Here is a 21,857-nt window from a genome sequence, read left to right on the forward strand (position 1 = left end):
TTGTGCATGCTATTTCAACCAGTGCAACCCCACCATCCTCTCTTTTCATATTGTAATTATTCTTAAAGTTTTATTTGCAGAAAAGTTCATAGGCAAAATAATTTGAAAACATGATTAGCTTATTGTTTTGTTTTGTTTTGTTGATGTGTATATTTTCTAGGGGAATCTGTTAAGGGAAAATTCTTGAGTTATATCCTGATGACTTTATGGTTTTTGCCTCATTTTTTACTTGCTAGACTTGAATATGTTTGTTAATGTCCATAGGCCAGAGGAAGAGGATGTGAGGGCATGATAAATCAGTTCAGCTCTTATCTTCAAGTTGGTTTTATGAGTCACTGAGCTAATACATTTTAATCCCCTTCCTTTAAAAAGGCATTGGAAGTATTTATGAAATCAACTGATAGTGATCATGCTTTAAATATATAAACCATTGTGTAAATTCTAAATCCATTTAGACTATCTAATTATATTATTTGTATGACCATTTTTAAGTAGAAACATTAGAGTGGCTTTCTAAGGACAGTTTTTGAACTTCTTTTAAAATAGGTTAGAGGTGGCCCAGTATGTAGCTGTTCTCAAAAAAAACACACAAAAAATTATTATTTTGGACCATACAAACCTATTGAGAAAAAAGAAGAAAGCAACATACTCTGCATATAAAACTGTATTCCGGAGAGATGTACTAAAATTTCCAAAAGGTAGCATAATTCATTAAGGGGGGAGAGGTGGTAGCAAAATAAGAGATGCTCTATATCATGAGATTAAAAAACAAAATCTTTTAGCCTGTAAAGGAAAAGTTTGAAGAAATAGTGACTAAAATCTATAAAATCACTGACACCAGGGCAAGAAGTCACCCTTTGAAGTTTGACCATTGTAAGGTGAAGGCAAAAAGGAAATAACGTAAAAGTACATTTTAATAATCAAAGGTAATAAATCCATATAAATTTTTATGTCTTAAGGTGGTAACGGCAGAAAATGTCAGTGGATTAGAGAGCAGTTTGACCAAACATAGGTGAAGAATTAGTGCATAGTGATTGAGGGAAACATGCTATGCCTGTCTTTAAAGTTAATGCCAGGCATTCAGCCAAGATGTACCTTCCCGTGGTCCAATCCTGGATGCTTGGGCACTGATCTGCTTTCCATGCAAGGTTTTTGGAGTCTCGGGTTTTCTTCCTTGAGATACAGTTCTGGGATTTTTCTCTCTTTACCATAGCTAACCCTCTTGTCCCAGTCCTGTTCTGTGGGTTGGATTTTATTTCCTAATATTCTCCCTGAAGTATAAGCAGCCATTTTTGCTTTATTTAAAAAGCCAAAAGGATTTTTTTAAAAAGGTGGTAAAAAGTCATAAATAGTATATGATGGGTTATCCATCCTTCTAGAAATGACTATGTTTTTCTGGTGTGAGAACTTTCAGAGCTCAGTGAGCAGTCTTCAGGTTTCAGAACCGAGCTTCATGTGTTTAGTCCTGTCCAGGAATCGGCAAACACACGTGTGAGAGGCAGCAGTTGAATACTCTTTTAAATTTAGAGAATCTCCGATTTGCTGTCACTGTAGAGGATTTCAGTTATACTTTGAGATCTACATAGACTTGGTTTTGTTTATCAAATATGTAGGATACTGCTTAACTTTTGAAAATCTTGGAGCTGATGTTTTACTAGGCATATAAACAGATACATTTCTACCTATTATTCTTCCCATTCATTCATTCTTCTCCCATATTTTTGTAAGTAATAGAATACTTAAACTGTAAATGCAGAAATAAGCCTGCCTGAATAACTGGATTTTGCCCCTTTCCCTCTATTTTATCTATCCCAAAGACTTTCAAAATTGTGGACTATGAAGATGAGTTAGATTTGCTTTCTGTGGTAGCTGTTACTCAAATAGATGCTGAAGGAAAAGCTCACCTGGATTTCCACTGTAATGAATATGGAACTTTACTTAAAAGCATTCCACTAGTGGAGTCATGGGATGTGGTAAGTAGAGTCCATGGGATACAAAGTTGTAAACCTTTTCTTTATAGGTGCCATTTATTAGAACAGATGTTACTGTGTTCGTGTCAGTCCAGACTCACCTATGCCAATGACCACGTGAAAGAGGTTATTGTCCTATATACAGGACAAAAGAGTACTTCTTAAGCCTTCCTCCCCTGGGCACTAGGGGATTCTTACCAGTGGCCTTAAAGATAAAACTTCATGTGTTTTCCTGAGACATGTCTCTTTCCTTACCTTAGTCTTTGATTGTCTTTCAATTATAAATTTGGAAAAATTTTTTTAAATAAGAGAATACGGTAATAAATCCCCACAATTATTTAATAGAGATCATATCTAAGCATGCAGGATTCCCAGGTGCTCTTGTATACATTTGTCTGATATTTCAACTATTATAGAATGTCAACGTTATAAGGAACAATAGACATCATTTTATCCAGGTCTTGTTTTATCAGTGGAGAACCTGGGAAGTTTGGCCACTCGTACATGATCACACAATGAGATAGATAATAGCAGCGTTGGCAACAGAATCTGGGTATTTAGACTCCTGGGTCCAGAGTTCTTTTTATGCTCTATATTTTGTAGAATGCCTTTTTTGTTAATAATCTGCATATCCACAAATAATGAAAAATAAACCTCTTTCTAGCAACTGTTTTCTTCTAAGTGTATATTTGAAGATCCCTAGCATAGGTACTGTGACATTTTAGTAACACAGTAGTGAATATGGTTGTATGAAAAGGAGACTCCATATGATTGTGTTTTTGTTACAGACATATAGCCATGAAGTCTACTTTGACAGAGACTTGGTGCTACACATAGAGCAGAAACCCAACAGAGTCTTCAGCTGCTATGTTTACCAGATGGTATGTGACACTGGGGAAGAAGAAGAAACCATAAACAGAAGCTGTTAAAAAGAGTGAGGTAATTGTAACCTAAGAGACTTTTAGCCAAACACCCCAGCAGCTGCGTCCAATCCATTTTATTATCTGCATGGCACATTCTCCAGTATTTTCCAAAAAAGTCTTGTGTTGACTTCAGATGACTATGACTTCTTTTTTAAACTCTTGTTGTAAAAGATGGTGAGGACTTCATTTTTTGTGAAGGGTTTTTAGAATACTGTTCTAAGAAGTTTAGTGTTTTGCAGCTTTGAGCTAGGTGGTAAATGCAAACATAAAATGCTGGGAACAGAAAAGGACAGGTTAATTCCAATTGTTGAGGAGTAAGTCATTGATGGGATGGGTCATTGATGGGGTAGGTCATTTGATGGGTTCTTAAAGGATGGTATGGAATTTTGTTTGTTAAGGCTAGGAGAGACAGGGAGAGACAAAAGTAAACATGCAGAAAGAAATCTTATATCCTCTATACCAAACTTTGCTTAAGGATGAGAAATGAGATGTGTTATGTGAGAACATTATTTTGAGCCCAAAATGTGTCATCACAGTTTTTAAAAATCTTATATATGTATTTATATGTGTTTCGTATTTGTATATAGTATCAGGAATTGGTTCTAGTTCCCAAATTATCTTTTCTTCCTTGGTTTTGTTCTCCTGGCTTGATGTTCACATTGAATATTTGTGTTTCTATATAGACTAATGTAAAAGATTCCAAGCAAACCTTAAGTGAAATTGTTTTCTGATTTGCATCCTGTTTAGCTCTTAATGTATCTAAGGATGTTCTCATCTCACCATTCTATTCATTTAGTGAGTTTTCTGACCTTGTTTAGGCAATTTTTTCATACTTATGCAATAGGATAAAGGTACCCTTGCCTGCACTAGTTCTGTTTCCTGTAGAAGAGTAGATAAAGAGTCCCAGAAGAAGTTCTTACTAGCTTGGGAGTTGCCTGATTAACCAGAGAAAATTTTTAGCTTACTTATGAAACAAGCATTATTTCTTCTTTGTTAGGAAAGATCTCAATATGATCCTTGAACTTTAATAATCATTCTTTAGAATGTTAAATAAAGGCAACCCAAGTAAAGGGAGAAAATGTTTCTTTATGCTTCCTGTTTGAGAAATTCAGTTGCTTCCATTTCGCATGTTCTGCACATTTATCCGATGTAACCTCAAAAGAATAACTAGTAATAAGGGAAGGAAACAGCAGCAACAATCATTGCTGATTCAAGTTTAAGGTTAAAATATGGAATTTTTAGCTTGGATGATTTATATTAAAATATTTCCATTTTTTTCTTCAGTTTTGGCTTGATGCCATGTGAAGAATGATGTGAATTCTTCCCAGTTCTGCCCTGGTGCTAGACATTGCCCCATACTTTCAATTAGACACTAGCTGTATCTAAATAGTCCCACTCAGTAAACTTACATCTTGAAAAACAAGACTGGTAAGAGGACAGTGAAAGTACTAAAGAAAGAAACCAATGTTGTGTGAGTTTCAAAGCAGATGCAATGCTGTGTAAAAGTAGAATGTTTATTCTCCATTTCCAAGAGTGTTTCAGAATAGGATGTCTTAAGATTTCAGTCATGTCAGAGATTTTTTTTTTAGGTGATTATTGAGTTTCTCCTTCTCCTTTAAGTCATCACCTTCCTTTTATGAAATGATAGTAAGGAACTCATCTATTCTGAAAGGTATTTGAGAAATATCTGAATTCCTGGCTGCTTTTTTGCTGGGGGTAGAGGGTGGAATACTTCTGGTCTAGATATAACTTACCACTAAGAAACCCCCAATATGTCACCACTGCCTAAATCTAACTAGACCAGGGTCCAAATGCCATCCAGGCCAGGCAAGAAATATACCTCATGTGAATGACAGTAAGGAGTTGTGGGCAGTGTAACAAACAGGAGAGCTATGCCCTAACTAAAAGGAGCAGCTGCTACTGCTTAGTTTCAGCCAGTTGCAACAGTATGTGGGAATGTAGGCTGCATGATTGTTAACAAGATAGGTGGTAAAAAGATGCCAAAAGATACAGAAGATAGCAAAGAATGTGGGGAATTTGGATACCACACATAGCGAGAGACAATGAAGCATGCTTCCCAGCTCACCAGTGTCACACAGCTGCTCATTCTGCCACCTGCCAGACATTAATGTCTTCCTGCCCTACCTAAACCCCCTCTTTACCTGGTATTTTAATTCGAGACTCTAGCTACATGCCCACCTACTTAACAGGTACTAGTGACAGGTACAAAACATTATGGGTAACAATTCTGAGTGTTTAATGCAAGCCCAGGTGAAGCAGGGTGGCTTCCATCAGCAGGTACAGACGTTAAGCTGAAAAGAGGTGCATTCTGCATTGTACTCCTGGATCTAAGTTTCTGTATTCTCAGAGCATCAATGCAGCAAGCTTATTGTTCCTTAATTTTTTACAATATTTATCACAACTCTGGGAGAAAACAAAACAAATCCTATCCTATTTACTATTTGTGCTACCTAGTGAGGAGATATTGCTGTTTAGACAAATTAAGGCACTTCACATTCTTCCACCAATTGAAAATTTTGTGTCTTACAGTTCTTTTTTTAAATAATACAGTTATTGAGCACTTTCTATCTACTAGTCACTGTGATACAGTATAAGTAAAATGGGTTGTCTCATTTAATATTCAAAATAACCACATGAAGTATGAACTGCCATTGTCTTTCCCCTTTGTACAAATGAGGAAAGTGAGGCTTACGGAAGTTAATTGGCCCAGGGTCCCACAACTAGTAAGTGCAGAGGTGGGAAACATAACCAGATTTGTTCGGCATAAACTTGTGCCAAATTTCCTCCAAAGCTCTCAAAAGGCAATGCATGTTATTTTATCCCATATATAGCATACCAACAACTATAATACTAGGTATGTAGGAAAGTGCTTAATAATTGTTTTTTACTGATGATTCAGTGTCTAAATTTTGAACAAATTTGGGTAAGATACAAGTGACACATAAATTGACAGAAAATGTAGTTCTTCATTCAATGGTTAGCCGTCATTAAAAGGTACTTTCCCTTTGTTTGTGGTGATAATAAAATCAGTATTAGTAGTTTTCATATTATTTGGCTTCCATATTAATAATTTTTATATTTTCTTCTCCTTCTTACCATGTTTACTTATATCATCCCTCTTTTAGAATCCCAGGGAGCTAATTTCTGGTCCCTGTGTTGCTATCAAATCTGTATCTTGCAGAAAGAATAATTTATTTCAAACAAGGGACATACAATAGAAAGATAAGACCTACTGAGGTCTTTTTCCCATCATTTTATTATGAAAAATTTTCAAACATACAGTAAAGTTGAAAGAATTTTATTGTAAATACTGACCACAGGGATTCTACATCTTACTCTACTTGTTTTATTATTTTCCTATCCAGCGTACTTTTTGATGGATTTCAAAATAAATTGCAGTTGCTGATATACTTCCCCCTAGTACTTCAACTGCATATTATTTAACTAGAGTTTAGTATTTATTTAGTTTTTTAAATTTTTTTGATATAAGATTTACCTGCAATAAAATGCACAAATCTTAAGTATAAATTTGCTGAGTTCTTGCAGACATATACACCTGTGTAACCCAAACCCTTTCCAAAATTTAGAACATTGCAATCATCTTCAGAAAGTTTCCTAAATCCCTCTCCTGGTCTATCCCCTCCCAACCCCTCAGGTATAACTACTGTTTTCATTCTTTTATATCAAAGGTTAAATTTACCTGTTCTAAACTTCATATAAGTGAAATTATAGAAAATGTAATGCTTCTTTCACTTAGCATAATGTTTTTGAGATTTGTTCATGTTGTTGCATGTGTCAGGGATTCATTTCTTTTTATTGCTGAGTATTCGTTTGTATGAATATGTCACAGTTTTTTTTTATCTTTCTGTTGATGGACACTGTGCTCTTTCTGCTTGTTTTTTACTGTTATGAATAAAGCTGCTATGAACATTCTTAGACAATTCTTTTGTGAACACGTGTCTTTATTTCTCTTGGGTAAATATCTGGGGATGGAATTTTCGGGTCCTTGGGTAGGTGTATATTTAGTTTAATAAGAAACTGCCAGACCTTTTCCCGAAAGGATTCTACGATTTTACATGCCTGCAGCAATGTAGGAGACTTCCACTTGCTCCACACATTCTCCAACATTTGTGGTTGTTAGTCTTCTTTATCTTAGTATTTATGCTGGGTGTGTAATCATTTCTAGTTGATACTCAGATTGTTTCCACTTGTGGTTAGCAACCCTCTTGTCAACTTGACCTCCTTCCTTCCCCAGGAACTGCTGAAAACATTCTTTGTGATAATAGTTAAGATACCCCAAAACTCAGCTTGAATTACTCTTTCTCAAACATGGGATACATTGCTCATCAAAGAACCCTGATTCCTTTAATGGAGATTATAGTTGGGAACAACCTGGGTTCTAAGGGCACGTGTTCCACCGTTTCACGTGACTACTGCAGCTGGACAAAATGGCACTGGAGAAGAGGTCACAACAATCATTGTAATAAAAGCAGAAAGGTGACTTTTTTCTTCAAAAGTTATGAGTTTGTGTTATCATGAACATGATAACAGGTGAAATCAGGTGAACTTTTTTTCTCTAATATGAGAGCATATTAAACAAGCTGTATCCTTTTCTCACTAACTGTAGTATTCTGGGCTGGATATGTTGTGATAGCAAATTAGTATATTCAAATTTTAGAGGTGCACAAAATTTCAGAAGTATTTATTTATTTATACTCTTTTTGACTCAATTCAAGTGTCTTAGAATTTGTGCCAAAGTTTGCAGGTTCAGTTCCTTTCCTCATTATAACCTGAGTCCTATGGAAGGGTGAAGGTGGAAAGGAGGGGGACTCTCAGCCTCCTATATAGGCACATTAGAAAACACCATGCCGTGAACACTAGGCTCTCAGATAGAACCCACTGAGATTAACAGACAATAGCAAGGAAAGGGAGGATTGAGATCAGCAATAGCATGTAATATTTGTCTGATACTCTCCTTTAATTCTTTGTTTTCATGAATGCAAGTGTTATTCCTGATTAGAGGCAACATTGAATTTGAGTTTCATAAAGAATTTTTGCTACACTTTTTTTTCTCAGAATAACCAACTTTGCAAAGGTGGTAAATCTGATAAAAAGATGTCAGCAAATAAAATCAAATTATTACTTAGAATTATCAGAGATCTTTAAATTTTCTTTATAGATTTATTAAAGTATAATTGATGTGTAGTAAACACTTCTTTTTTTGAGACAGAATCTCGCTTTGTCACCCAGGCTGGAGTGCAGCAGCACGATCTTGGCTCACTGCAACCTCTGCCTCTCGGGTTCAAATGATCTTCCCACCTCAGCCTCCAGAGTAGCTGGGAGTATAGGCGCCACCACACCCAGCTTATTTTTGTATTTTTAGTAGAGATGTGGTTTCACCATGTTGGCAAGGCTGGTCTCGAACTCCTGACCTCAACTGATCTGCCTGCCTGGGCCTTCCAAAGTAAACTGCACATATTTAAAGTATACAATTTGATAAGTTTTGCAACGAAACTATCCCACAATCAAGATAAAGGACATACCCATTACCAGAAAAGTTTTTTTCCTGCACCTTTGTGATCCCTCCCTCCTGCCCCTCTGTCCCCACTTCCCAAGACAACCTCGGATCTGTTTCTGTAACTTCAGGTTAGTTTGTGTTTTCTAGAATTTTATATAAATGAAAACAGTATTTTTATTTGCTGGCTGCTTTCATTCAGTACAGTTATTTGGAGATTCATCTGTATTGCATGTATCAATAGTTCATTCCTTTTTATTGTGGAGTAATCTCCATTGTATGGATATGTCTACAGTTTGTTTATACTCTTGCCTTTCGATGGACATTTCAGTTGTTTCCAGTTTGGGCTACTACAAATGAAGCTACAAGGTATAATTCTTTGTATGGACATACGCTTTATGTTGGGTAAATACTGAGGAGGGAATGGCTGGCTCCTATGTTAGGTGTATGCTTAACTTTTTAAGAAGTTTCCAAACTGGTTTTCCAAAATGGCTGTGCCACTTCATATTCCCATTATCAGTATATGAGAGTTCTAGTTGCTCCATATCTTTGCCAGCACTTGATATGGCCAATCTTTGTAATTGTGTATGGGTGTGTATGTATATATATATATATATATGAAATTGTTTTTATGATCTCAGGACCCTGGGTTTTTTTTTTTAATTTTAGACATTCTAATAGGTAGTAGCATCTCAGTGTGGTTTAAATTTACATTTCCCTTTTGACCAATAATGATAAGCACATTTTCATATGTTTATTTGTTGTGCGTATATCTTCTTGATGACATAGTGAAATCTTCTGTACTTATTTTTCTTTATTTATTTTGAGACAGAGTCTCGTTTTGTCACCCAGGCTGGAGTACAGTGGCTCAATCTCAGCTCATTCCAGCCTCCGCCTCCCGGATTCAAGAGATTCTCATGCCTCAGCCTCCCAAGTAGCTGGGATGACAGGTGTGCACCATCATGCCCAGCTAATTTTGTATTTCTAGTAGAGATGGGGTTTCACCATGTTGGCCAAGCTGGTCTCAAACTCCTGACCTCAAGTGATCCACCCACCTTGGCCTCCCAAAGTGCTGGGATTACAAGTGCCTCGCCAAAATCTTCTGCACTTAAAATAGAGAGAGAGAGAGAGAGAGAGACTTACTATGTTATGTTGCCCAGGCTGTTCTCAGACTCCTGGGCTCAAGCAATTCTCCCACCTCAGTCTCCTGAAGTGCTGAGATTACAGGCGTGAGCCATCACACCCGGCCAAAGGCACAAATACTAACAGACTTAAATTATTTTCTTCCCAGGACTTAGAACCTTGGAGAAGCTCTGGGCATGTTGCCAGCCTCTCCCAATCTTATCTCAGTTCAGAAGGATCATATACTGAATAAAATTATATCAAAAGTACTTCAAATCTAAAGTAGTATATCTAAATTATGTCCAAAGTTAGTTAATAACTGCTCTGACCTAGTTAATGCCTTGAACCTATTTTAGTTCAGTGTACTTTGAAACCTTGGATCACCGTGGAAGTGATGAAACTTCTAGTTAACAAAATTCATAAAAGTAACAGTTGGTGAAAGTGAAATTCATACTCAGGACACTCTACTTGCCAAGATAATATGCATCTATAAATTGACCTCTTAAATGAAATTTTCAAAAGAAAATTACCAATAATTTAGCAATTTTTTTTGCCGTGTAGCATTTACCAGCAAATGCTCTGTAACAATAAATGTTTTATGGCTCAATTAAGTATTTTTTTATTTTCTCTTAAAAGGGTATGTGCTCAAGTAGACAACCATTTTTGAATCCTATTCTAAACACCACTTGGGTTTTTGAAAAGCACAAGCTCCAAAGGCACAGCTTTTCAAGTTTTACCTGTTAGAGCAACAAGACTAGTTAAAGCATGTTAAAAGAATTACACTTTAGAAGCCATTATAACACTTAATTTTCCTGTCTCTAATCTGTCTGCCTCTCTTTAAAGAGCAAAACCAGTGAGAAGTAAGGGAATTCCCAACCCCTACCTCATCTAAAACCTCAGCTGTTACACAATGTCTACTTGAAGATGTGCTGAATCCAGTGTAGACTTGACGAGGTCCTTCGGCCTCACTGCCACACCTAACAGAACATCCCAAATGTCTCATTCCCAGAGTTTGTCTTGGTCTGCCCTACCAGCTGGACTCATGATCCAGTAGTTTCGTTTCAATTTCTATAGAAAGTCTTGAGTGCCTCTGCCCCTCTGGAGTGATCATATAATTTATTGTCCAAACCCAGACACTTTTGAAAGTGAAAGGAGATACCAATAATCATTATGTCTGGACAAGAGGCACAAACCAAGCCTGTTCTGAGCAAAAGGGGACATATGGTCACCCTAGCTAGAGCTAATAAAAGTAACCAGGAAATCATAAATCTGCCCATTTACAGATTATTATTTCTTTTCAATCTGGTATGCCAGACTTCCCATAATCAATCAAGGGGGTAATGGACATAGTCCATTGAAACAATTTTCCATTTTTATCTGCAAACCATTTACAGTCCCCTCTGCCAAGGGTGGTCCTATTGCTACCCTGGTATTCCAGGATCATATTTTCTCCTGCAGTTTATCTATGTCTCCCTCAAATTAACCTAGTCATTAAGGTCTGGGGTCTTTGTATTAGTCTCACTTCTGACACCAATTTGTATTGTCAAACAGGAAAGTGATATAAAGCAATATAAAAACACTAACAGAGGATGGGAAACATTTCTGTAATAGAAAAGTATATGAAATGTACAGAGATGATCCCAAAAATTATGGAACAACACAGCATGCTGGAGGCACAGGGTTTACAAATTCTCACAAGGATATGTAGCTGATGATGTTACCCATTATGCAGAGTGATGTTCATCCAGGCATGGGCTACTCAATTTTGCTCTGTTATAGGGAATTTTATACTTTCCTGGTTTTAGAGACTCTAAGTGCCACCTGTTCGCCAGGTACAACTAGTACAAAGCAATCTCAGCACATGCCTCAGTTTTTACTGTGAGACTACATAAGATGAAGTATAATTTCCTAATTTGTTTTTTTTTTGAAACAGAGTCTCACTCTGTTGCCCAGGCTGGAGTGCGGTGGCGTGATCTTTGCTCACTGCAAGCTCCACCTCCTGGGTTCATGCCATTCTCCTGCCTCAGCCTCCCAAGTAGCTGGGATTACAGGTGCCCGCCACCACGCCCAGCTAATTTTTTGTATTTTTAGTAGAGACAGGGTTTCACTGTGTTAGCCAGGGTGGCCTCGATCTCCTGACCTCGTGATCCGCCCACCTCGGCCTCCCAAAGTGCTGGGATTACAGGTGTGAGCCGCTGCGCCCGGCCCTAATTTCCTAGTTTTAATATCCCTTAGCAGGCCTAGACTTCCCCATACCTGTCTGGAGTCTATTTCATAAACCTTGATTTATGTTAAATGTTCCAATTTTTAAATGATAGCCCTTAATTAGAATCTTAAAATATTGCACAAGCCAAACAAAATTAATCTGCAAGCTCATGACTTCTCTTTAACATACTCATGGGCTGTATCCCTAGCAAGGGCCAAGTATGTTTATTTCTAAACCTCTTTTTGCCAGTTATGTGTGTTATTATAATTATGTATTTATGACTTTAACCAATGAAATGTGATTAAAAATTTGCTTTTTCTTTTAAAAAATTGAGTACTTTGGAAAGACTCACTAAAATCAGGTCACTAGAAATTGCTGTCAGATGCAGTGTGTTCAAAATAGTTGTAAAAGATTGAGAGATGTCTTAGCTTGGGTTCCCCCAAAAGGAGAGCCTGAGGCAAAACCTTATATGCTACCTCCTTGGTAAGGAGTGAAATCTCAGAGAGCAAAAATGGAGGGTAAGCAGAGTGAAGCAGATCCAGAAGGAAACCCAATATGAGGATGTGATGTCAAGCTGGCCACCAATAAGTGCAATGAAATGCTTAATCTCATGGTCACACCTCTGAGAAACCACATAAACCACACCTCCAAACAGTATGTGTGAGATGGGTTGGGAAGAATTTATGATTCCTCAGCTCATATCTGCCACTCCTCAAAGATCCACCCCAGAACATAATCTCTTCTGAATTTTCAGATTGCCCAAGGCAGAATTCACCTTGATATCAGTGGACAGGAAGCAAGGAGGACTCAGAGCAACATGACATACATGAAGTACTGTTGGCTTGGCAGGTTGTGCCAGCAGGGAGTTCAGAGTCCACACAGAACAGTCTTGGTAGCAGTGGCTGGAACAAGAGAATAGTGAGGCCAAGAAGATCGGTATTAATGCAACCTGTTTGATAAAAGAGGTAAATGAAAAAAAACTTGGATCCTGGGCTCAGATTTCTTCACCTGTGTCTTTGAGTTCTGATCCACCGTAAAAATAACAATTCTTGAGGCCAGGCACGGTGGCTCACGCCTGTAATCCCAACACTTTGGGAGGCCAAGGTGGGAGGATCACGAGGTCAGGAGTTCGAGACCAGCCTAGCCAACATAGTGAAACCCTGTCTCTACTAAAAATACAAAAATTAACCAGGCGTGGTGGCGCGTGCCTGTAGTCCCAGCTACCCAGGAGGCTGAGGCAGGAGAATCGCCTGAACTTGGGAGGTGGAGGTTGCAGTGAGCCGAGATCACGCCACTGTACTCCAGCTTGGGCAACAGAGTGAGACTTCATCTCAGAAAAAAAAAAAAAAAGAAAAAAAGAAGTCACTGAATGTGTAACATGCGATAATGAGAGAAGGCCTCTAGCAGCACTGCAATCCACTGTCTCTCCCAGGAGGGCATAATACGGGTGAGGAACACCACAGATGCAGCTGGAATTGTGCTGAAAAAGGTTCTTTGGGTGTTTTTCACCTCCTGGTGGCCGTGGATGGAATCAATGCCCTTTGCTGAAGGACCTCTCTGAAAAGAGAAGATAAATGCCCGATTGCCCCGGAGGAATTAGCAGTTGTTTCACAACCTGAGGAAAATGATGAAAAATGATTGGCATAGAGGTGCCATTGTGTTGACTTTGAGCCAGACTGGGCCTCTCTTTAAGCCCCGGAAAGCCTATCTGCTCCAGGAGTTGCTGGTAAAGGAAGGATTTGATGCCCTGGATCCCTTTATTCTCATCCTGGTTTCCAACTATAACCCTGAAAGTCGTATTCAGTATTGTTTGGAAAACAATTGGCTTCAACATGAGAAAGCTCATACAGAAGAAGAGAAAAAAGAGCTGCTGTTCTTAAGTAACGCAAACCCCTCACTGCTGGAGCGGTGCTGTGCCTACCTCTAAGCCACAATCACAACATGCAAGGAAGACAGTGGACATCTGCTTTAGGCTGCAGCCAATGAGATGAGGAAGTCCAGCAGTACACAGGAAGAGGAGCCAGGCCCTTGTACCTACGGGGGATTGGACAGGACTGCAGTTGGCGCTGGACCTGCATTAAAATGGATTTCACTGTGAACACGTGACAAGATATTCCCTTGTTCCAGAAACTTATATCAGTTTATTGGATGTGGTTTTTCACATTTAAGATAATTATGGCTCTTTTCCTAAAAAATAAAGTATCTTTCTAAAAAAAAAAAAAATTCTGCTGAGGCAAGCAGATCACGAGGTCAGGAGTTTGAGACCCACCTGCCCAGTATGGTGGAAACCATGTCTCTACTAAAAATACAAAAATTAGCCAGGCGTGGTGGCACGCCTGTAGTCCCAGCTACTCAGGAGGCTAAGGCAGGAGAATCACTTGAACCCAGAAGGCGGAGGTTGCAGTGATCTGAGATCGCACCACTGCACTCCAGCCTGGGCAACAGAGTGAGATTCTATCTCAAAAAAAAAAAAAAAAAGATGGGGCGCGGTGGCTCACGCCTGTAATCCCAGCACTTTGAGAGGCCGAGGTGGGCGGGTCACAAGGTTAGGAGTTTAAGACCAGCCTGGCCAATATGGTGAAACCCCCGTCTCTACTAAAAAAATACAAAAATTAGCCGGGTGTGGTGGTGGGCGCCTATAGTCCCAGCTACTCAGGAGACTGAGGCAAGAGAATCGCTTGAACCTGGGAGGCGGAGGTTGCGGTGAGCCCAGATCCAGCCACTGCACTCCAGCCTGAGCGACAGAGCGAGACTCTGCCTTACTGCTTTTTTATAACACAATACCGTTATTGAGCTCTGATTCCTATACCATAAAATTCACCCTTTCAAAGTGTACAATTTACGGAGGAAGTGGGGCTACTTGGAGTTGGCACAAATTCTCTGCTCCTACCAGCTCCACCATGTCAAAGCTTTCCTTTAAGATCACTCTGACGTCCGACCTGTGGCTGCTGTACAAAGTACTCAGTATTCCTGAAAGTACACCTTTCACAGCATCCTGCTGCAACAAGTGCAATTACTGCCAGTGATGGAATATAAATAAATTCTGCACAGACTGCTGGAAATGCTTTTCTAAAACATGTTTCAGAACTACAAAGTATGCCTAGAGATTATATTGGAAGGTAATATCTGTTACTTGAAAGTACAATTACTTTTCAGAATAAATATTGCTAATTTTTTTAAAAAGTATAGAATTCAGTGGTTTTTACTATATTCACAAAGATGTGCAACCGTCATCACTATATAATTCCAGAACATTTTATAGCCCCAAAAGAAACCCTGTACACATTAGCAGTCACTCTCATGCCCCTCTCCCCACAACTTCTGGCAACCACTAATCTACTTTCTGTCTCCATGGATTTGCCTATTCTTGACATTTCATATAAATGAAATCACACAAAATGTGACCTGTTGTGTCTGGCTTCTGTCACTTAGCATAATGTGTTCAAAATATCATCCATGCTGTAGCGTGTATCAGAGTTTCATTTTTTTCTGTCCAAATGATATTCTACTTTATGAATATATCACATTTTGTGTGTATGTATCATATCTGTTCATCTGTTGATGGATATTGGATAATTTTTATATTTTAGCTATTATCAATAATGCTGCTTAGGCCAGACACAGTGGCTTATACCTGTAATATCAGCACTTTGAGAGGCCAAGGCAGGAGGATCACTTGAGGCCAGGAGTTCAAGACCAGACTGGACAACACAGCAACACCCTGTTTCTAAATAAAATAATAATACCACTGCTGTAAACATTTATATACAAGTTTGTGTGTAGACGTATGTTTTCAATTCCCCTGGGTAAATACTTAGAGTGAAATTAATGGCCATGTGGTAATTATGTTTAACTTTTTGAGCAACTGCCAAACTGTTATACCATTTTATATTCCCAGCAGCAAGGTATGAAAGTTTCAGTTCCTCCAAATCCTTGCCAACACTTGTTATTTTCCTTTTTTTTTTTTTTTTTTGAGACAGCGTCTCGCTCTGTCGCCCAGGCTGGAGTGCAGTGGCGCAATCTCGGCTCACTGCAAGCTCCGCCTCCCGGGTTCACGCCATTCTCCTGCCTCAGCCTCTCCGAGTAGCTGGGACTACAGGTGCCCGCCACCACGCCTGGCTAATTTTTTTTTTTTTTGTATTTTTAGTAGAGACGGGGTTTCATCATGGTCTCGATCTCCTGACCTCGTGATCCACCCGCCTCGGCCTCCCAAAGTGCTGGGATTACAAGCGTGAGCCACCGCGCCCGGCCTATTTTCCATTTTTTGATTATAGCTATCGTAGTTGGTATGAAGTGGTATTTCATTATGGTTTTGATTTGTATTTCCCTAATGGCTATGGATTTTGAGCATCTTCTCATGTGTTTATTGGCTATTTGTATATCTTCTTTGGAGAAATATCTGCTCAAATCTGTGGACAATTTTTAATGGGATGATCTTTCTGTTGTTGAGTTGTAACAATTTTTTAATATACTCTGGATACAAACCTCTTATCAGATATGTAATTTGCAAATATTTTCTCTCGTTTTGTTGGTTGTCTTTTTCTCGATGGTGTTCTTTGAAGCACAAAAAGTTTTAATTTGGTAAAGTCTGATTCATTTTTTAAATTTTGTTACTTATTTTTTCATGTTGTATTTAAGAGACAACTGTCTAATCTCAGTTCACAAAGACTTACTCCTATGTGTTCTTCTAAGAGGTTTCAGTTAGCTCTTCCATTTACATTATTTTAATCTATAATCTTGGAACGAATGGAATTTAATGTTAACACTATTTACTTTCTTACTCCCTCCTTCTATTACGCAGGAAACAAATGGCAGTTTGATTCTAAGTGTATTCACTAATACAAGGCTGGGGACTGCCCCATGAGGGGTGAGCATGAGGGCCATAAGAGATTTTGCTGGGAGCCCAATTTGAAACAGGAGTTGGTGACAGAAGCAAGCCCCAGCCACTGGCCTCACTTAGAGCTGGAGGAACAAGATTTTATCCAGTCCTAAGAGGAAGTATGGGAGAAACACAAAGATACTGCCAACACAGCAGTACAGGCTCACTGAGAGGGGCTATCTATTCTATAATACTTACGTAAACTTCCCCAACCTTCAGGTGGATATGGTTTTCATATGTTCCTACAGTAAGTGACTACACATTGTATGATGCTACGAAATTAATACCTGTTATTTTATAAATGTTGACACTACTAGGTGACAGCAACATAGTGACTATGTTATTAGCTTGTATGCATTTCTGAGCAATTGTTAACCTATTCTGCCTTTGAACCTATCAGAATTTTGTCCATGTGCTGCGATAAATATTTGTTATCATTTTGAACTTAATAGACTACATACAAGTGTTTAAGAAGGCTTTTGAGTCATCACAGAGTAATAACTACATCACAGAGTAATAACTACTATAATAATAACTACATTACAAAATAATAACTGCTATATTTAGACACAATGACCTGTGTGGCTATTTCGTGACTTTGATCACTGAACTCAGTAGGTGCTCTATCAGTGAAAAAAAAGAAAAAAGAAAAAACCAGCAGTCAATTGTGCTTTTAATGATGTAGGAATAAAACAAAATGCATTTTAATAACTATTGATACCTGCTAGAAGATATGTATATTAGATAGGGAGATGTAGCTAGAAAGTAGAATTTCCACATCAAAGAATACTATGATTATATACAGATTGATGAAGCAAAATTATTTTCATCTGTGCTGATGTTACTTTAAAATTCTGTTAAATAAGAAATCCCATATTTGGGTGTGTTCGGAAGTGCATAGTCCCTGACAGTCATTCCGAGAATGTCATTTGGGTTATGGTACTGCAGTTAATGTGTTTAAATACCTAGAACACGTAATACTCATCTTTGAAGTCTTGAAAAATATATTGGCGATTCAAAGAGAATCCACAGATTTATCAGGAAGAAGCAGAATTGGCACATAGTTCTTTTTAGCAGAACTGCCCAGACTCATGAAGGACTATGAATGAACTACACTGCAGGATAGGGAAATGTCTCAATGCGGCAGCTACCCAAGATGTTCAAAGCAGCTGGAAATGCCCCACTTGGGACTGGACTGTTTCAGGATATAACTGAGGACAGGAAACCTGGGGATCACAGTTCGGTGGAGCTCCTTGGCCTCACGATCAGCATCGCAAAGGAAGGAACCTGATTTGAAATGGTTTCTGACAGCATAATTCCTAAAGTTGGGCCTGTATCTCAGGAAAGAGGTCTAGATCTCTTCAAAGAACCTGGACAGGCCCAGTGGCTCATGCCTGTAATCCCAGCAATGTGGGAGTCTGAGGTGGGTGGATCACTTGAGGTCAGGGAACCAACCAGGCCACAATGGTGACACCCCGTCTCTACTAAAAATACAAAAAAATTAGCCTGGCGTGGTGGCACACACCTCTAATCTCAGCTACTCGGGAGGCCGAGGCAGAAGAATTGCTTGAACCTGGGAGGCAGAGGTTGCAGTGAGCTGAGATAGTGCCACTGCACTCCAGCGTGGGCAATGGAGCGAGACTCTGTCTCAAAAAAACAAAACAAAACAAAAAAACAAAGACTCAAGAATTACTGTGAACCACCTTGTCCCAGTGTCACTTAGATGTACTGTGGCAGGGTACCTCAAAGTTAATTTGCGGTATGGTCACTGGCAAAGAAAATACACACACACACACACACACACACACACACACAAGTTCATTTGCAATTACAAAATTCAAAATGTTCAAAAATGAAAAGCAAATCACCCTTTCGCCTTCTTTCTCGGTCTGTTTCTGAACTCTCTAGGTTTGTTCTTGCATTACTATAAAGAAATATCTGAGGCTGGGTAATTTATAAAGAAAAAAGGTTTAATGGCTCATGGTTCTGCAGGCTGTACAAGCATGGTGCCAGCATTGCTCAGCTTCTAGTGAGGCCTCAGGAAGCTTCCAATCATGGCAGAAAGTGAAGAAGGAGCAGGCACATCACAGGGTAAGAAGGGAGTAAGAGTGGAGGGAGAGGTGCCACATGCTTTTAAACAACCAGATCTTGTGTGAATTAACTGAGCAAGAACTCACTTATCACCAAGGGGATGGTGCAAAACCATTCATGAGGGATGGGCCCCCATGATCTAATGGCCTTTCACCAGGCTTCACCTCCAACACTGGGAATCACATTTCAACATGAGATTTGGAGGGGACAAACACCCAAACCATATTATCTCTCTTCCTTAGCCTTATCTTTTACATTTAGAGCTACAATCCACCTAGAATTGTTTTCATCTATAATGTGAAATGGGGGCTAACTCTTCCTTGCCTTCATAAAAAATTTCCATTAGGCTAGGCGTGGTGACTCATGCCTGTAGTCGCAGTACTTTGGGAGGCCAAGGCGGGAGGATCACTTGAGCCCAGGAGTTCAAGACCAGCCTGGGCAACATAGTGAAACTCCGTTTCAAAAAAAAATAGTTTATTAGTCCAGCATCATGCACACCACCTTTGTCATAAATCAGTTCTCTACATGTGGATTCTGTTCTATTGGTTTATTTGTCCATATCTGTACCAGTATCACACTGTCTCAATTACTGTAGATTTATAACATGTCTTAATATCTAGTAGAGTATGTCCTTGCACATTCTTCTTTCTTTTTTTTTTTAAACAAATAATCAACATTTTATTTATTTATTTTTTTGAGACAGGGTCTCTACCTGCCCAGGCTGGAGGCACGATCTCAGCTCTCTGCAACCTCTGCCTCCTAGGCTCAAGCAATCCTACTACCTCAGGCTGCAGAGTAGCTGGGACTACAGACATGTGCCACTATGCCTGGCTAATTTTTAAATTTTCTGTAGAGACAGAGTTTCACTATGTTGCCCAGGCTGGTCCTGAACTGTTAAGCTCATGTGATCCACCCACCTCAGCCTCCCAACATGCTGGGATTACAGGCGTGAGCCACCATGCCCAGCCCAGCATTTTTCTTTTTTTATTATACTTTAAGTTTTAGAGTACATGTGCACAAGCACATTCTTCTTTCTCAGGAGTGTCATGATTATTCTCAACCATAAAAAATATACATTTTAGAATCCACTTGTCAATTCCACAAAAATTAACTCGTTGCAATTTTGATTGGAACTTCATTGACTCTATTGACAAACTTAAGGAGAAATGACATCTTTACTATTTTAGGTCTTGCAATACGTCAACAAAGCACATGCCTCTATTTATTTAGGTCATTTTCCATTTCTTTAAAAATATTTATAGGTTTTCTGTAGAGAGGTTGTCACACACATCTGTGTGAAGAGAGTCCACCAACAGGCTTTGTGTGAGCAACAAGACTGTTTATTTCACCTGGGTGTAGGTAGGCTGAGTCCAAAAAGAGAGTCAGCAAAGGGTGGTGGGATTATCATTGGTTCTTATAGGTTTCGGATAGGTGGTGGAGTTAGGAGCAATTTTTTGCAAGCAGGGGCTGGATCTCACAAAGTACATTCTCAAAGGCAGTGAGAATATTACGAAGTACCTTCTTAAGGGTGAGGGAGGATATTACAAAGTACCTTCTCGAGGGTGGGGAGGGTGTATTGTACAAAGTACATTCACAAGGGCAGGGGAATATCACAAAGAATATCGCAAGGGCAGGGAGGGTGTATTGTGACAAAGTCAATTGATCAGTTAGGGTGGGGCAGGAACAGATCATAATGGTGGAGTGTCATCTTTTTTTTTTTTTTTTTTGAGACAGAGTCTTGCTATGTCGCCTAGGCTGGAGTGCGGTGGCACAATCTCAGCTCACTGCAACCTCCACCTCCTGGATTCACACCATTCTCCTGCCTCAGCCTCCCGAGTAGCTGGGACTACAGGTGCCTGCCACCACGCCTGGCTAATTTTTTGTATTTTTTAGTAGAGACAGGGTTTCACTGTGTTAGCCAGGATGGTCTCAATCTCCTGACCTCGTGATCTGCCCGCCTTGGCCTCCCAAAGTGCTGGGATTATAGGCGTGAGCCACCGTGCCTGGCTGGAATGTCATCTTTTGTGGTTCTTCAGTTGCTTCAGGCCATCTGGATGTATACATGCAGGTCACAGGGGATATGATGGCTTAGCTTGGGCTCAGAGGCCTGACAGAGGTATTACACACCTTTTTTTAGATTTGTTACTAGGTATTTGATATGTTTTGATGCTATGGTAAAGAGAATCTCTCTTAAATTTCATTTTTTAATCATTTGATGCTTAACTAGGAATGCAAAGAATTCAGTTTTATTTCTTCCTCTATCCTTAATTCTGTTTTGTAGTTGTTGTTGTTGTTGTTGTTGTTGGTGTACTGGTTGGGACCTCCAGTATAATTAGTACTCTAATTGTTTAGAGTAAACAGTTTCAACCATTAAGTACAATGTTTTCTGTAGTGTTAAAAAATAGGGCCAGGAGCGGTGGCTCACACCTGTAATCCCAGCACTTTGGGAGGCCGAGGTGGGCGGATCACGAGGGCAGGAGATCAAGACCATCCTGGCTGACATGGTGAAACCCTGTCTCTATTAAAAATACAAAAAATTAGCTGGGCGTGGTGGCAGGCGCCTGTAGTCCCAGCTACTTGGGAGGCTGACACAGAACAATGGCGTGAACCCGGGAGGTGGAGCTTGCGGTGAGCCAAGATCACGCCACTGCACTCCAGCCTGGGCAACAGAGCGAGACTTTGTCTCAAAAAAAAAAAAAAAAAAGAAACTAGAAGAACCCAAATGCAAGGCTAGTTTCCCGTGTGAGACATTTTCTGAGTTTTAGGGTGATCTGTGAGGCTGGGAGCTGGCCCAAAAAAGCAAACTGAACTCTCCCATTGTCTTGTTCTGCTTAGGGAAAAAAATTCTACGAAGGGAAAGGAGTCTTTCACAAATTCACAACTAGTCTGTCACTCATGCTGGTGACATGCTTGTTCAGCCTGAAGAATTGTGAGCCAAATAAACTTTTCTTTATAAATTACCCAGCCTCAGGTGTTCCTTTATAGCAACCAACAAAAAAATGGACTAACACAGTATTAGTTTGCTAGGAATGCCGTAACAAAGTACCACAGACTACAAAGCTTAAAAGACAGAAATTTATATTCTCACATTTCTGGAGGCCAGAAGCTGGAGATCAAGATGTCAATTAGT

General features: G+C 39.3%; 1 protein-coding gene and 1 pseudogene across 11 annotated transcripts in view; both read left to right on the top strand.

Annotated features, from left to right (window-relative positions):
- The window catches only part of DCAF17 (DDB1 and CUL4 associated factor 17), a 71,016-nt gene extending 64,161 nt beyond the window's left edge, over positions 1–6,855 (top strand). For 10 of the 11 annotated variants that reach the window (XM_063644707.1, XM_055289690.2, XM_063644706.1 and 7 more), the window contains 2 exons: positions 1,818–1,973; positions 2,759–6,855. In XM_063644707.1, the coding sequence (XP_063500777.1) occupies positions 1,818–1,973; positions 2,759–2,899 (297 nt within the window). In that variant the 3' untranslated portion in view covers positions 2,900–6,855. The other variant, XM_063644705.1, reaches the window with a different exon arrangement.
- Positions 6,856–14,657: 7,802 nt separating this feature from the next.
- On the top strand, positions 14,658–17,741 carry LOC129488771 (ubiquitin-fold modifier 1-like; annotated as a pseudogene).
- Positions 17,742–21,857: the final 4,116 nt, after the last annotated feature.

This window comes from Symphalangus syndactylus, chromosome 8 (genome assembly GCF_028878055.3).
Source record: "Symphalangus syndactylus isolate Jambi chromosome 8, NHGRI_mSymSyn1-v2.1_pri, whole genome shotgun sequence".
Classification (NCBI taxonomy): Eukaryota; Metazoa; Chordata; class Mammalia; order Primates; family Hylobatidae; genus Symphalangus; species Symphalangus syndactylus.